This window comes from Haliaeetus leucocephalus, unplaced genomic scaffold (assembly GCF_000737465.1).
Source record: "Haliaeetus leucocephalus isolate CR32 unplaced genomic scaffold, Haliaeetus_leucocephalus-4.0 Scaffold1, whole genome shotgun sequence".
NCBI classification, from domain to species: domain Eukaryota; kingdom Metazoa; phylum Chordata; class Aves; order Accipitriformes; family Accipitridae; genus Haliaeetus; species Haliaeetus leucocephalus.
The window spans coordinates 17210781-17224027 of NW_010972437.1; the positions used below are offsets into that span (position 1 = coordinate 17210781).

Sequence of the window (13247 nt, forward strand, 5' to 3'; positions counted from 1 at the left end):
TAGCGGCAGCCGGCCGCCCCGCCGCTCCCCGGAGCTGGCCCCGGTGAGCCAAAGCCCTCGCCCGGGCGGGCATGTCGGGGGTGCAGGGGGCTGAGATGGCGAGGCTACCCCCCCAGCACGGCTCGTCCCCGAGGGCATCGCTCGCTCGCCCTGCCCTGCGGCACTTCCCCGACAGCCTCGTCACCAGCTCCGCCTGTCACCAGCTCCGCCTGTCACCAGCTCTGTCCCCAGGCTCCGGCCCTCGGGCCACGGTCGTTTTCCTTTCCTTCAGACCGCAGCAGCAGCCTCCCCCCGCCCCGGAGCTATAACCGGGGTGTCCCATCACCACCCCTCTGGTGAAGCAAGCAGGCTGAGCTCCCTCGAAGGCATTTTTGTCTGGTGGTGACAATTTCACGAGGCTTCTTGTCCCCCTACTTGTGTCACGCACCACCCCGGGTAGAGCTGGCTCAGGCTGTGGTAGCACTGCCTGCACCCTGTGCCGGGTGGGCTTTGAGGGGGGTGATGCGCAGCTGGCCCAGGCACGGGGGACCAGAGCTGCTCACCCCCTCTCCCACGTTTCCCTCCCCGCCAGCTGTGCTGCTGTTCCAGCTGCCTGCACTTAGGACCTGGAGGAAGCTCCTGGCGCTGGTGGAGAAGGATCATGTGATGGTGGTGTCCACGTCCCCCTTCGTCCCCAATCCCGGGCTGCCGAGTGCCCAGAGAAGGATGGGGCTGCCCGCTCTCGCCCTGCTGCTGGTGGCAGGGCTCCTACACACGCAGGTTGGTTAGCAAACACGGGTGGAAAGTTTGGGAGAAGCTTGCGGGGCTGAGTTACGAAGGGTCTGCTGGGGCAGCTCCGGGATCCGCCTTGCTTTCCGCCCCTGTCTCCCTGCTCTTCCTGCTATGGCTCCCTTCTGCTGCAGCCCATGTCCTGCCCCAGTGTTCCACTTGCACTCCTAGCTCCCTGCCTGCCCTCCCAGCACCTATCCCCAGCAGCATCCACCCCCCAAAATGCCACCAGCTCAGCCGCAGGGTGTTTGATGAGTGAGGGGGGCCATCAGGTGGTGCAAATGGCTGCCCTGCTTGTTCCTCCTGCTCTCCTTGGACGGCATGGTACCTGCCTTGTCCCTGCACCGAGGATGGGGAGGGTCCCCCCGTCTCCCCCAGGAACCAGCCCCATCAGTCCCTGTCCCAGGAGCGTGGGAGGGGGTGGCTGGGCTTGGGGAGGGTCTGCAGCCGACCCAGCACTGCCCCCTCCTGCAGGCCTCCCCCCCAGCGCGCTCCTTCCAGCTGGATTATGAGGAAGACTGCTTCCGCAAGGATGGTGCCCCTTTCCGCTACATCTCGGGCAGCATCCACTACGCCCGCGTCCCACGCCCCGCCTGGAGGGACCGGCTCCTCAAGATGTACATGAGTGGGCTCAGCGCCGTGCAGGTGTAAGCGATGGGGACAGCCCTGACGGTGCACAGTCCACAGCTGCCGCAGCCCCTCAGGGTCTCTGGGGTCCCTGGGGTCCCCAGAGTAGGGACAGAGGCCAGAGTGTTGTCTGATCACAGGGTGCAGGGACCAGCCCTTGCCCTGGGCTGACTGGGACCCCTAGGATACCCCATGGGCACAAGCATGAGCCTGGGCTAGTCCCAGTCCAGTCCCAGTTGCCATCCTTGTCTTGGGCTGGAGGTCAGTTCCCAGGAGCAAAGGGACCAGCCTGTGGGATGGTTCCCCGTCATGCCGGGGTGCCCTTAGGCCCCATGTGCTGATCTCCCCTCTCGCCCCAGCTACATCCCCTGGAACTACCATGAGCCGCTGCCGGGGGTTTATGACTTTGCTGGGGACCGGGACGTGGAAGCCTTCCTGGACCTGACAGCCGAGCTGGGGCTTCTGGTGATCCTGCGGCCGGGACCCTACATCTGTGCGGAGTGGGAGATGGTGAGCCTCAGCCTGGCACAGAGGGGTGACGGGTGGTCTGGGAAGGGCACAGCGGGGTTGGCCCTTCTGGCTGGCACGCTGACTGTGGTGCCATGCCAGCCATGCCCAGGCTGCCGCCCCATGGGGCACGCGCTGCTCCAGTGCCGAGCATTGGCATTGTGCTGGCTGGGTTTCGGCTGTGTGCCAGCTCGGGCTGCTGAGTGGTTTCTCTGCCTCCCTCTCTGCTGTGTGTTTTTCTCCAGGGTGGCCTACCTGCCTGGCTGCTGTGGAAACCAGACATCATCCTGCGCTCCTCTGACCCCGGTGAGCCTCGTCACAGGGCTCTGGCCACCATGTCCTTACAGCCTGGTGCCAGTCCCAGCACGCCTGTCTCTCTCCACACACGTACCCAGCCCTGCATGCAGGGTCTCTCCCATCCTCTTCTCCATCTTCTGGGAGCCCCATAGTTTGTCCTCCACCTCTGCTTACCCATCGCGCTCAGCCCTGCCCTGTCTGCTCCATCCTCCTCTTAGCAGGGCTGGCTATGGGTGGGCTGGGGTGGATGCTGCAGCCAGGCTGAGCTGCCCTCTGCCACCCAGCCTACCAGGCAGCCGTGGACTCCTGGCTCCATGTCCTGCTTCCCAAGATCAAGCCACGACTATACCAGCACGGAGGGAACATCATCAGTGTGCAGGTAGGGTGCTATGGGACCCAGCCCCCTGCTCTGCCCTGGGTCATCTTCGGATGTGCCCCAAAAAGCCACCTGTACCCTGTAGGCGATGATCTCATCCGGCACAGCTCTTAGATAAATCCCTCCTGACATCTGGACCTGGGTTTAAATCCAAGGGCTGGCACTCTGGGGTACCCATCACCACCCCAGTTGTGGTTTGAGGGACACTGGCAGAGCTGGGCATTGTGGGCGGGCTGGAAGGTCATTCTCAGGACCCACCTGGGGGCTGTCATGAACATCTGATGATGTTGGGAGGGAAGGGGGGAGCTGGGTGCTTGTCCCAGTGGGCGGTGGGACCTGGCTGCAGCCCTGCCATGTCCATGCTGGGTGCTGGCCCCTGCCCTGCTCGCAGGTGGAGAACGAATATGGGAGCTACTACGCCTGCGACTATGGGTACCTGCGGCACCTGCTGGGCTCCTTTCGGGCGCTGCTAGGAAGCGAGGTGCTGCTCTTCACCACTGATGGCACACGGGCAGAGGAGCTGCGCTGCGGCACGCTGCAGGGGCTCTACGCCACCGTCGACTTTGGGCCAGGTACCCCTATGGGGGAGGAGGAGGAGAGGGCATGGGGGTCACTGCTCCGTCCTGCTCCAACCCCCCTCCCTTGCTCCACCTCTGCAGGCTCCAATGTGACGGAGGCATTTGGTGCCCAGCGCCAGGTTGAGCCGAAGGGGCCCCTGGTGAGCTTGGCACAGGGACCATGGGGGGGGATGACCCACAATGGCTCTGGGGAGGCAGATGGGTTGGGGGGGGATGAGGCAAAGAGGGGTGCCAGGGCCAGGCTGCAGGAGAGCAGGGGGGGATGTGGCTCACAGAGGGGTGCCAGGAGCCCCAGCTCCAGGCAGGTGACTGTCCCTTGTTCCCCCAGGTGAACTCCGAGTACTACACAGGCTGGCTGGACTACTGGGGGGAAGCGCACGCCAGCACCAGCTCTGTGCGGGTGGCCCGGGGGCTGGAGGACATGCTGCAGCTGGGAGCCAGCGTCAACATGCAAGTAGTCAGCTGGCAGGGGACACAGCCTGAGGGCGGTGATGCCCTCCCCTCTGCCAGCATTGGAGCAGGCATCACTGCTCGCCTAAGTCCTGCAGGGCTTGGGCAGGGGGAGGCAGGCAGGGCTGGGACTGCGGGTGCAGCAGGGAGGGGGCAGTGCCTGGTGAGCCCCTGCTGGGTCTGTGGGGTGCTGACAGGGCTCCCTGGGGTGTCCCGTAGGTACATGTTCCATGGGGGGACGAACTTCGCCTACTGGAGCGGTGAGTAGGGCCCTGCTCTAGGGAGAGGGGGCACATTGCGGGGATAGGGGGCTTTCCTTGGCCATCCCTGAGGAGCCTGCTTCAGGCTCCTGTTCTGTCCCTGGGGACAGCATGGGCTGACACATACCCAAGGGCCCCTGCACCCAAGCTTGTCTCCCCCTGGGGACTCCTTTTGTCCCCCAGCAGGGGCTTCCAGTTCTGGGTCATGCCCCTCCCATTGCATTGCAGCCAGCCTGGTGCTGGGTTCCATGCCATGGGCTCTGCCAGAGCCCCTTCCTCCAGCTCCCATCGCTTCCCTGGCCAGGTGCTGACTTCAAGGACCAGTACAAACCAGTGACCACCAGCTACGACTACGATGCCCCCCTCTCGGAGGCAGGAGACCCCACCGAGAAGCTGTTTGCCATCCGCACGGTCATCAGCAAGGTGCTGAGTCTGGCAGGAAGAGGGGGACAGCACTGGGCATCACTGCCTGTGCCAGGGAAGTGGGGACACAGGGACCTGGCAGGGCAGGGGACATCTCCCTGCTCACCCTGGGGGGCAGCTGACAGTTTGCTGTTCAGTTCCAGCCCTTGCCAGTCGGTCCGATGCCACCTGCCACCCCCAAGTATGCCTATGGTTGGGTGGCCCTGCGGAAGGTGAGTGCCTGCCCCGAGGGCTGTGCTGTCCCTGCCCAGCACTGCCTGGCTGCACAGCGCCCATCCCTCTCTTTGCAGTATGCCGACCTCCTGGATGTCTTGGATGTGCTGTGCCCCTCTGGGCCCATCCAGAGCCAGTTCCCCCTCACCTTTGAGGCCATAAAGCAGGTGAGGGGCTGGGTGCAGTGCTGGGGGAGATGTTCCTAGGCTTGCCTGCCCTGCCCTGGCTCCGGAGTGGAGGAGCCGGGCTTGTCTCCAGGCCCATTTCCCTTTCTGTGCCAATCTGTTGTGTCCTGCAGGTCCATGGCTTTGTGCTGTACCGCACACAGCTGCCCCGGGATGTCCTGGACCCAGCCACACTGGGCGCTCCTCCCCACAGCATCTGTGACCGCGGCTATGTGATGCTGCAGAAGGTGAGGCTATGGGGGCACAGCCATCCCTGGCCCAGCCTCTTGGTGGGTTGTAGGATCTACTGGCAGCAGGGCCATGCCCTGCCAGGGTCTTGAGGACAGCCAGGGTGCTGAGAGCCACACTGAGCCCTTGTGGGGTAGCCCTCTGACCTGAACTTGTCCCCTCTGGGGGCAGAGGGCAGCCCTGGGCTGGTTCTGGGAGAGCAGGCACCAAGATGCAATGCTGGCAGGCTGCTGGCAGTGACTGGGGCAGTGGGATCCAGGGACGGGGCAGCAGTGCTGACCCTGTGACTGCAGGAGTACCAGGGGACGCTGGAGCGGGATGGGCAGACAGCACTGCACGTGACGGGCAGTACTGGGGACACCCTGGATGTGCTCCTGGAGAACATGGGCAGGATCAGCTTCGGGGCCAACATCAGTGACTTCAAGGTGAGGGGAGAAGGGGCCCTGGGACTCTGGAGGAGATGGCCCAGGCACCTGTGTGGCCAAACACCCCCCTCTCCTGCCACCCGCAACAGACCCCAGCCACAATGCAGCCACCCCCAGACCTGCTCCCTGGTTAATCTCACACCATCCCCTCCCCTGGTCCTGGCAAACCCACCAGGACCACAATAAGGCCATGAGATTGGCACCCATCTCAGTTACACTGCCATGGCAGCCAGGGCCATGCAGCCTCTCTGAGGGGATCCCATCCTACCACGACTGCTGTGAGGGGAATGTGCCCTGGGGAAGCCAAGCATCCTCCTGCCTGTGGCAGATCCTGCTGCCTCATTTTGCCTGCTGCTCCATCTCAGGGCCTGCTGGGGAACCTCTCCTTGGACTCCAGCCCTCTCAGGAACTGGCTGATCTATCCCCTGGCCATAGACAGTGCCGTCCAGCAGGGCTGGCCCCATGCTGTCCCACCGAAATCAAGCAGTAGGGGCAGAGCAGGGCCAGCCTTCTACACTGGGACCTTTGAGACCCCTGGCATCGCGTGGGACACCTTCGTGAAGTTCCCAGGTTGGAGCAAGGTAAGGCGGTGCATAGCTGGGAGAGGGAGTGAGGGTGGAGAGTGGCACAGTTCAGTCCCATCTCCCTCTTCCAGGGCCAGCTGTGGATAAACGGCTTCAACCTGGGCCGGTACTGGCCTCTCCGCGGGCCCCAGCAGACCCTCTTTGTGCCCGGCTCAGTGCTGCACGTTGGCCGCCCCAACAACATCACAGTGCTGGAGCTGGAGGGGGCACCCTCTACCCCTCTCTTGCTCTTCCTTGACCGACCCCTTTTCAACAGGACCCGCAGCCGCAGCACTGCAGCCACAGAATAAACATAGGGCTGCCAGGCACTGGCATCGCCTCTCGGTGGGGATGCAGAGATGGCAGGGGGCTGGTGAAGCACAGGGGCAAGCGGAGGGTCTGCAGGGCCCTAGGAAAGCGGCACACGTCCTGGCATGGACATCCAGAGCTCCTGCCCTCCTCTGGGGCCAGGCAGGGTCTATGCTAAGGACAAAGGGGCCCAGGATTGAGCTTGTTTTGCATATTAATACCACACTCATCCCAAACAGTTCCAGTGCTCATGCTGACTCTCCCCCCACCTAGGGGGTCAAGGCACCTCTTTATTGACAATGCAGGCAGAGGAGGTAGTTGCTAACATGATACAGCTGAGACACTGATGGCATCGAGGAACGGGCAAAGCACAGCCTAGAGGGTGCCTGCAGGTAGCTCGGAGCTGCAGGGGCCAGTTATGTCAGGATCTGTCCCACTGCCATGGGCAGCGGCCTACAAGGTAGCCATGAGAAAAGCTGGCAGCAGGACCCCTGGCTGGAGCCAGGCCACAAACCAGTCCTGGCACATCACCCACTAGCACATGGGGACCTCTCAGTTGTAATGTCCCCAGAGTCACCTCCCAGAGTGACATTCTTGCCCAGAGCCTTGCCAGAGTTGCCCCGGAGAGCGACATGGCCAGCTCAGTCCCTCTCACCAGTGCTGCTCCACAGGCTCTCCCTCGCTGCACAGCCAGTGCTCAGCCGTGTCTCCACCACACTGGTCCTTGGCAGGTGGTAGCAGTCCCCAGCCTTACGTGTGGCCAGCCCGGGCCCGGCGGTGGGTTTGCAGGCAGGCCGTGGAGCAGAAGGAGAAGTCAAGGTAATGGAAAGGGATTCGGCCCAGCAGGGACTCTCCACAATGCCAGCAGCGGCTGCAGGAAAGAGCAGAGGTGGCCCTGAGCGAAGGAGACACTTGCAAGAGGGTTAGAGGATTCGCTGCCTGGGCTGTGGCACAAGACACCAGAAGCATGGGGGAGCTGGTGTTCCTCTGGTCCTACAGGGCTGATGTGATCACCCAGCAGCCCGGCAAGGACATGCTCCCTGGAGGCGATGCTGCCTGGGAGCGTGGTGTGAGGGCACGTTGAGGCAGGCTGAACATGGGGGAATTTGGTCCCCTATGGGGTTATAAAGCCCCTGCCCAGAGCAGCACAGGCAGGGCTGGCTGCCCACAAGCCTGTGGGGTGGCATAGGGAAGGGACATGGGATGTGGGTTCAGGGACAGGGGCACAGGAGTGGCTGGGGGTTGGCTTGCTGTAGATCTGGCTGCAAGTAGACCAAGTCATTCTTTGCAAAATATTTCAGGGGGGCAGGGCAAGAGAGAGAGAAAGCTTTTACACAGGCACTACTGGGAATCGAGTGGACAGGAATAGCTTTAGACTGGAAATAAGAACTAGAGCAAGAAGAGCAGGGAACAGCTGTGCTTATGTGGGAGAGTTTGTCTGCGGAGCCGTGCTGCCGGGGCTATTACCTGATGTTGGCAAGAGTTGTGCCAGCGTCCTGCCGCTGCGCAGCCAGCCTCTGCTCGGCAGCCAGCGCCCTCTGGGGAACAGAGAGACAGCTTAGCCCCTCCAGCTCCTGTGCCCAGAGCCCACCACATCGGCACTGCCCCAGCCAGGCTGGATCCCCTTCCCCATGCACAGCCTCACCTTCTCCCTGTCGGACAGGGCTGCGAACCGTTGCTTCTCTCCCTGTTCCTGTTCCCAGCGCTGCCTCTCCTCCCGCTGCGCCTGCTCCCGCTGCTTCCGCTGGGCTTTCTGTGCCCGCTTCTTCTCTAGCTTTTTGGCCTCCATCTCCTGTGTCAGGGGCCCTGGCACCTGGGAGCAGAGGGCAGTCAGCATCTCCCACTGAGCCAAGGGCAATGGCATGAGTGGGCGAGGGGCGCTTTGCTCTGGGGTCCCCCAGCCCCTGGAAGGCGAGGACAGAGGGCAGGCACCCACCTTGGCACGGCTGTAGTCGTACTTGTCTGGATGGTCCACCATGAACTTGCGGAAAGCGTTGCGGGTTGGTTTGTCAGCAGAGACGCAGTAGGGGGTTCTGTCCTGCCTGTCTCTGCAAGATGAGGATGACCAGCTCACCCTGCTGTCTTACTGCCTACATCCCACTGGGCTGTGAGCCCAGCAACTTCCCAGGGATGTCCAATGGGTATTGCAGGCCAGGGTATCACAGCCAAGGAGGGGAAAGTTGCTTCTCCCTACACCAGAATCCCCCAAATTCTCCCCTTCTTGCATCTCAAATGCCCTGCAAAGGGTGGTCTCATCCCTAACCTCTGAAATGTCTACCAATAAACCTGGGAGCACTATGGGGCAGTGCCTGCCTGCTGCTGTGCCAGACCAGGCAGGCAGAGAGAATGGTGGTTCAGCTCTTAGGCCTCCCGTAACAAACCCAGACATCTTGGCTGGGAGAGACCAAGCCTGGCTGTCCCAGGACAAAGCTGGCACCAGTCTCCCGTGGCTGAGACAGGAGGGAGCTGCTGGGCTCCTACAGCAGGGGCTGTGCTCGTCAACCGCTGGGCACCCTGTGGCCATACCTGAGGGCAGGGTCCGCCCCTGCCTCCAGCAGCAAACGCACAGCCTCAGCCTTCCCTGCCTGTGCTGCCACATGAAGCAGGGTGCAGCCACGCTCATCCATGGGCTGGTTGAGCAGGGAGCGGGGCATATCCAGGGGCTGTGTGCCCTCCCCATCCTCGCTGTCCTCTGGCAGGCCCCCACTCTCTGGCACACCCAGGAGGTGCCGCAGCATCCCCACATCCCCCGTTTTGCAGGCAGTGAACAGGGCATCGCGGAGCTGGGTCTGAGGGTCTCCTGTGAGGGAAGAACAGGAGGGGAGTCTGATGGCTCCCTGGGCAGAGCGGTGCTCTGGTCTGACTATGAAACACATACAGCGCAGTTAAAGTATTGTCCTGCTAGCTGGATTTGAGCACTGCAGGATCTCCAGCACCTTCAGAGTCTGTGACAACATGCCACGGCATTGCTGGGCACTGCTGGCAGCAGCCAAGCCCTCTCCTGAGATAAGACCCACTCCAATCTCCCCAATGCATCTGGCTTAGCCAGGTGCTGCCTGCCCCCCCAGAGCCAGCTACTGCTCTGAACACACAGCGCCCTTGAAGGCATGTGGCTGCACTATAGCCATCCCACACCCAGCTGGTCTGGGCACCTGTGTGACAACGTGCTCTTCACCCTGCTGCAAAGCCACCAGCAAATGGGGCGGGCATCCACCCGTCCCAGCTCTGGACCCCACTTACTATTGCCCCAGGGAAGGGGCTCAGTCCCAGCTTCCTCCTGCAGCTCCGTCACCAGCTTCAGGCCAGGCTGCCCACACTGGGTACCATGGCACCCTGTCTCTTCGGCACAGGGCCCTGCACAGGGAACACATGGTGAGGAAGAGGGCCAGGGTCAGCCTGCACCCCAGCCGTGGCAGTCCCTTCCCCAGTGCCTTCCTACACTGTCCCCCGCCAGTTCTTCCCCTTCACCTTTCTCCACCTTCTTGTCCCGCTTCTTCCTCCTTTTGCGGTTTCGCTTGGGCATCACTTCAAACTCCCGGAGGTCCAAGGTCCCTAGTGTCACTTCCACAGTCTCCAGTTCCCCTGCAGGGCTTTCCTCCTCTTCTTCTTCCTCCTCTGGTGCTGAGGGGGGTGATAAGACAGGGGCTGAGGCCCCCCACATAGCACAAATCACTCAGGGCTCTCAGCCAAGCACACCCTGCCCTTCTGCCCAGCACAAGGCCACACACTACAGATCCCCGCTGTGGTGCCAGACCCTGTCACGGGGCTGTAAATCTGGTCCTGCGCCATAACATCAGCCACCCTTGCTTGCTCCATGGCTCAACTCACCACTTGCGTCCTCCTGCGGGGGATCTACCTCTGCTTTCTGCCGCCTCTTCTGCCAGCCTTTCCGGGGGGACCCAATGATGTCCTCCAGTGGCGTGTCCTTCCCTGGGCAGCAAGGGTGCTCCTGTCATTGCCTGGGGACAGGGAGCGCCCCATGTCTCCAGGAATTGAGGGTCGGAGAGCCGGCACCTCAACCCCATAGGGCAGCATCCCCTAACACACATGGGATTACACGAGGGACCATGTCACCCCACCTGCTCTGACCCACAGGCACTGGGTCACTAGGGCTGGGCCGACTCACCATACACCTGCAGGCTGGCCAGTGTGGCATGGACTCGCAGCACCTCCTGCAGGGTGGCCCTGCGGGTGCTGAGGGGGATATGGCAGATGCGAGGGTCACCCCGGGAGAGGGCCGGGTTCCTGCTGCCAAAGAGCAGAGCACGGTTGTGGCGTGGGGCCCGGAGAAATATGCGCTGAGCTTCCTTCAGGTGCTGGGCCCAGGCTGCCAGCAGGTCCCGAACATCCTGGGGAGGAAGGGGAGGCACCACAGGGTCCTGAGCGCACCGTGTGGGCACAGGCAGGTCTGGAGCAGGGACGGACCCAAAACAGAGCAGCCTCAATTGGGCCCTGACCCTCTTCCAGAGCTCACACCCTACCTGTGCCCTTCAGCAGTGGTGCGGTACCACCCCACAGAGCCAGCCACGACCACATCTCCCTGCCGAGAGCCCAGTGCTGTGGCGCATCCTCACCTTGAGCAGTGCGGCCTCATTATAACGCCGCAGGGAGGCTCCAGCTGACCTGGGTGCTGACCCTGGGGTCTTGGCATCCCGTAGGCCCTGGGCTGTGCCCTGTCGGGCTCGCACCGTGTAGTGGTGGAAGGTCTTGTGCTCTTGCACCTGGGGGCTGCAGAGAGGGGCAGACATGAGCAACGAGGCCCCATGCATGGAGAGGTGGAGAGCTGATGCTCCTGGGACCCCAGAGGTCTTGTGGCTTGCCCCTGGAGCCCTAAAGATTAATACTTCTCTTGCAGCGCAACTGGGCTTAAACAACTCTCAAGCAAAGACTAGGAGCTGGAGATGCCCAGGGTAAGCACTGCGATGGAGGAATAGGGAGGGGACGGCCATCCAATGCCTAGCCCCACTTGTCCTTGCCCAGAGAGGCAACCCCACGTCTGTCCCCCTGGACTCACCCACGAAACACAGCTCCTGCGAAGTGCCCGCCGCCCATCATTAGCACAACCCAGCACGTGGTCGCACCAAGGCTCTGCAGTGATGCCGTCAGGTTCACTGGCTCCTCACTGCAGCCCTGAGACAGAGACACCCCTGCTAGCACCCACAGGATCACCTTGTTACCTCTTGCTGTTCCCTGGGACAGAGACCAGCCCCTCTTCTGGCACCAGAAGCAGGTTTCTGGGAGCACCCTGGAGCCAAAAAACAGGCCACCAGTAAGCCTGGGGAGCTGACCTGGTATCAGAGACCACCCCTCCCACCATGGGATGTGAGGGACTGTCAGGCAGACATCTCCACACCAGTGCCTTCTCTGAGGTCTCTGTCCCAACAAGTTGGGCTGTGACTTGCCTTCCCAATGCCCAGCACGCAGCGGTAGGCGGAGATGAGCTGGCCCTTCGCATTGCGGAGCAGCACCTTGTGGGATCGGGGAACCAGAGGGGTTATGGGACTGTCGCTGGTAGAGGGCAGCAACTCCGATTCACTGCTTGCATCGGAGCTCTCTGAGTCAGACCCTGAGATGCTGGAAATGTCACCTGCAAGAGAAGGAAAATGGAGCAGAGCAAACATTAACCAACAGCTTCCCCAAAACTTTGCAGGTGGCTCCAAGGGCCAGCTCACAACCCCAGAAATGTCCTGTCTGATACCCTGCATATCACACAGGGGCTGTGGGCTGGGATATAAGGCATTTGGGGCTCTGGATCCCCAGGTATGCATAGACATGGCTCAGATAGAACACTCCTTTCTTCCCATAATAAGCCATCAGGGCTCAGAAGCAGTGCTGAACCCCCAGGAGACTCCCCAGAGGCAGAATAAAGGGACCCTGAGCAGCAGGGACAGTCAGGGGCTTCATTCTTGGACAGAACAGACCCATCAAGATAGCTGATGGCCTCTGAGCTCTGCTGGGGGCCACCCCGTTCCTCACCTGCACGGGTCTTCTCCTCAAACACTTCTACTGGCAGTATCTGGCGCCCCAGGAGTCGCTGCTTCAAGTTGAAGCGGTGCCAGTCAAGACGGTAGTGCTCAATCTGTGGAGGAAAGAGATATGAGCTGGCAGGCTCTTGGTGGTCCATGGAAACCCCTGCCACCAAAGGCCCCAAGCTGCCAGACCCCAAGGGCTAAACTGATGCTGGGACCCTGCAGTGATCCTGACTGGAAGACTGTGATACACTAAGGAGTTAGCCATGTAACAGTTAACCTGAACAGGCACAGGCCTGTGCTGCATGTACCATCTACCTCCAGTAAATGACATTTTAAGTGGTAACAGGCAGGGTCCGAGTGCCAGATCCCAACAGGATGTGGGCAGCAGAGCTCTGGAAAGCAGCCAGCGCTGGGCTGCACCGCAGCAGGACCCTGCCAGCCATACCAGCCTCACTCCTACCTCACGCTGGCTGCTCAGTCCCACTCACCTGCTCCTCCCGGCTGCCGAACACCTGCCCGCACGTTGAGCAGCACATCCGCTCCGGCACCTCGGGGACCCCGTGGGCCTTCTCCTTGCCACTGGCACCTGTGGGTTTCTCTGGAAGAAGAAGGGAGGGCTGTGCACAGGCAGCTCCCCAGGCTGCACTGCAAGGAGTGGGGCCTTTCTCAGTCATCCAAAGAGCCCTGTGGCTGTAGAAGGATCTTCGGGGACATTGGGGTGCCTCTAAGGAAAGCCCATTTACCCACCCACCAGGCAGCTCCCGTGGCCAAGCTCCAGGGCGGCCACCCAAGCTGTGTTGGGGACAGAGCTCCTCCTTCCTGACTTGGGGCTGGCAGACATGAGCTTGGCCAAATACTACCTCCCCCCCCACTGCCCCCGCAGAGCCCCACGCACCGTGGCTCAGTGGTGCCGGCTCGGCGGCCCACCCATCCGCAGCAGCTCCGGTGACGAGGGTCAGCCCGTGCAGGAGGACGCGGTCCTGGGCGGCCTCGAAAACCGACCTGCTCTCCGGGGCCGGCATCGCTCCTGCTCCCAGCGGAAGGGACAGGGCCTGAGCGACGGGCC

The 13247-nt window shown here is 62.1% G+C and overlaps 2 protein-coding genes across 5 annotated transcripts; one reads left to right on the forward strand and one right to left on the reverse strand.

The window, feature by feature from the left end:
• Positions 1–645: 645 nt before the first annotated feature.
• On the forward strand, positions 646–6211 carry GLB1L (galactosidase, beta 1-like). The gene is made up of 16 exons (XM_010569629.1): positions 646–759; positions 1243–1415; positions 1755–1905; positions 2148–2208; positions 2484–2578; positions 2967–3147; positions 3235–3293; positions 3482–3603; positions 3823–3863; positions 4168–4286; positions 4424–4498; positions 4577–4666; positions 4798–4911; positions 5206–5337; positions 5703–5918; positions 5993–6211. The coding sequence occupies exons 1-16, from the start codon at positions 646–648 to the stop codon at positions 6209–6211; spliced, it is 1962 nt and encodes a 653-aa protein (XP_010567931.1).
• Positions 3092–13232, reverse strand: ANKZF1 (ankyrin repeat and zinc finger domain containing 1). 4 transcript variants are annotated; one of them, XR_774378.1, is made up of 16 exons: positions 13077–13232; positions 12670–12779; positions 12186–12288; positions 11612–11796; positions 11224–11339; positions 10784–10937; positions 10336–10558; positions 10038–10139; positions 9678–9854; positions 9450–9563; positions 8736–9009; positions 8146–8257; positions 7855–8022; positions 7677–7747; positions 6865–7080; positions 3092–3153 (listed from the first exon to the last, which is right to left on the reverse strand). XR_774378.1 is itself a non-coding variant. In XM_010567998.1 (15 exons), exons 1-15 carry the CDS (start codon positions 13201–13203, stop codon positions 6960–6962), a joined length of 2133 nt encoding a protein of 710 aa, XP_010566300.1. In that variant the 5' UTR covers positions 13204–13232; the 3' UTR covers positions 6622–6959. The 4 variants fall into 4 exon arrangements, 3 of the variants coding, with proteins under 3 accessions (XP_010566300.1, XP_010566285.1, XP_010566308.1); XM_010567998.1 differs by lacking the exon at positions 3092–3153 and having other exon boundaries at positions 6622–7080; positions 9678–9830; XM_010567983.1 differs by lacking the exon at positions 3092–3153 and having other exon boundaries at positions 6622–7080.
• Between the last annotated feature and the right edge of the window lie 15 nt (positions 13233–13247).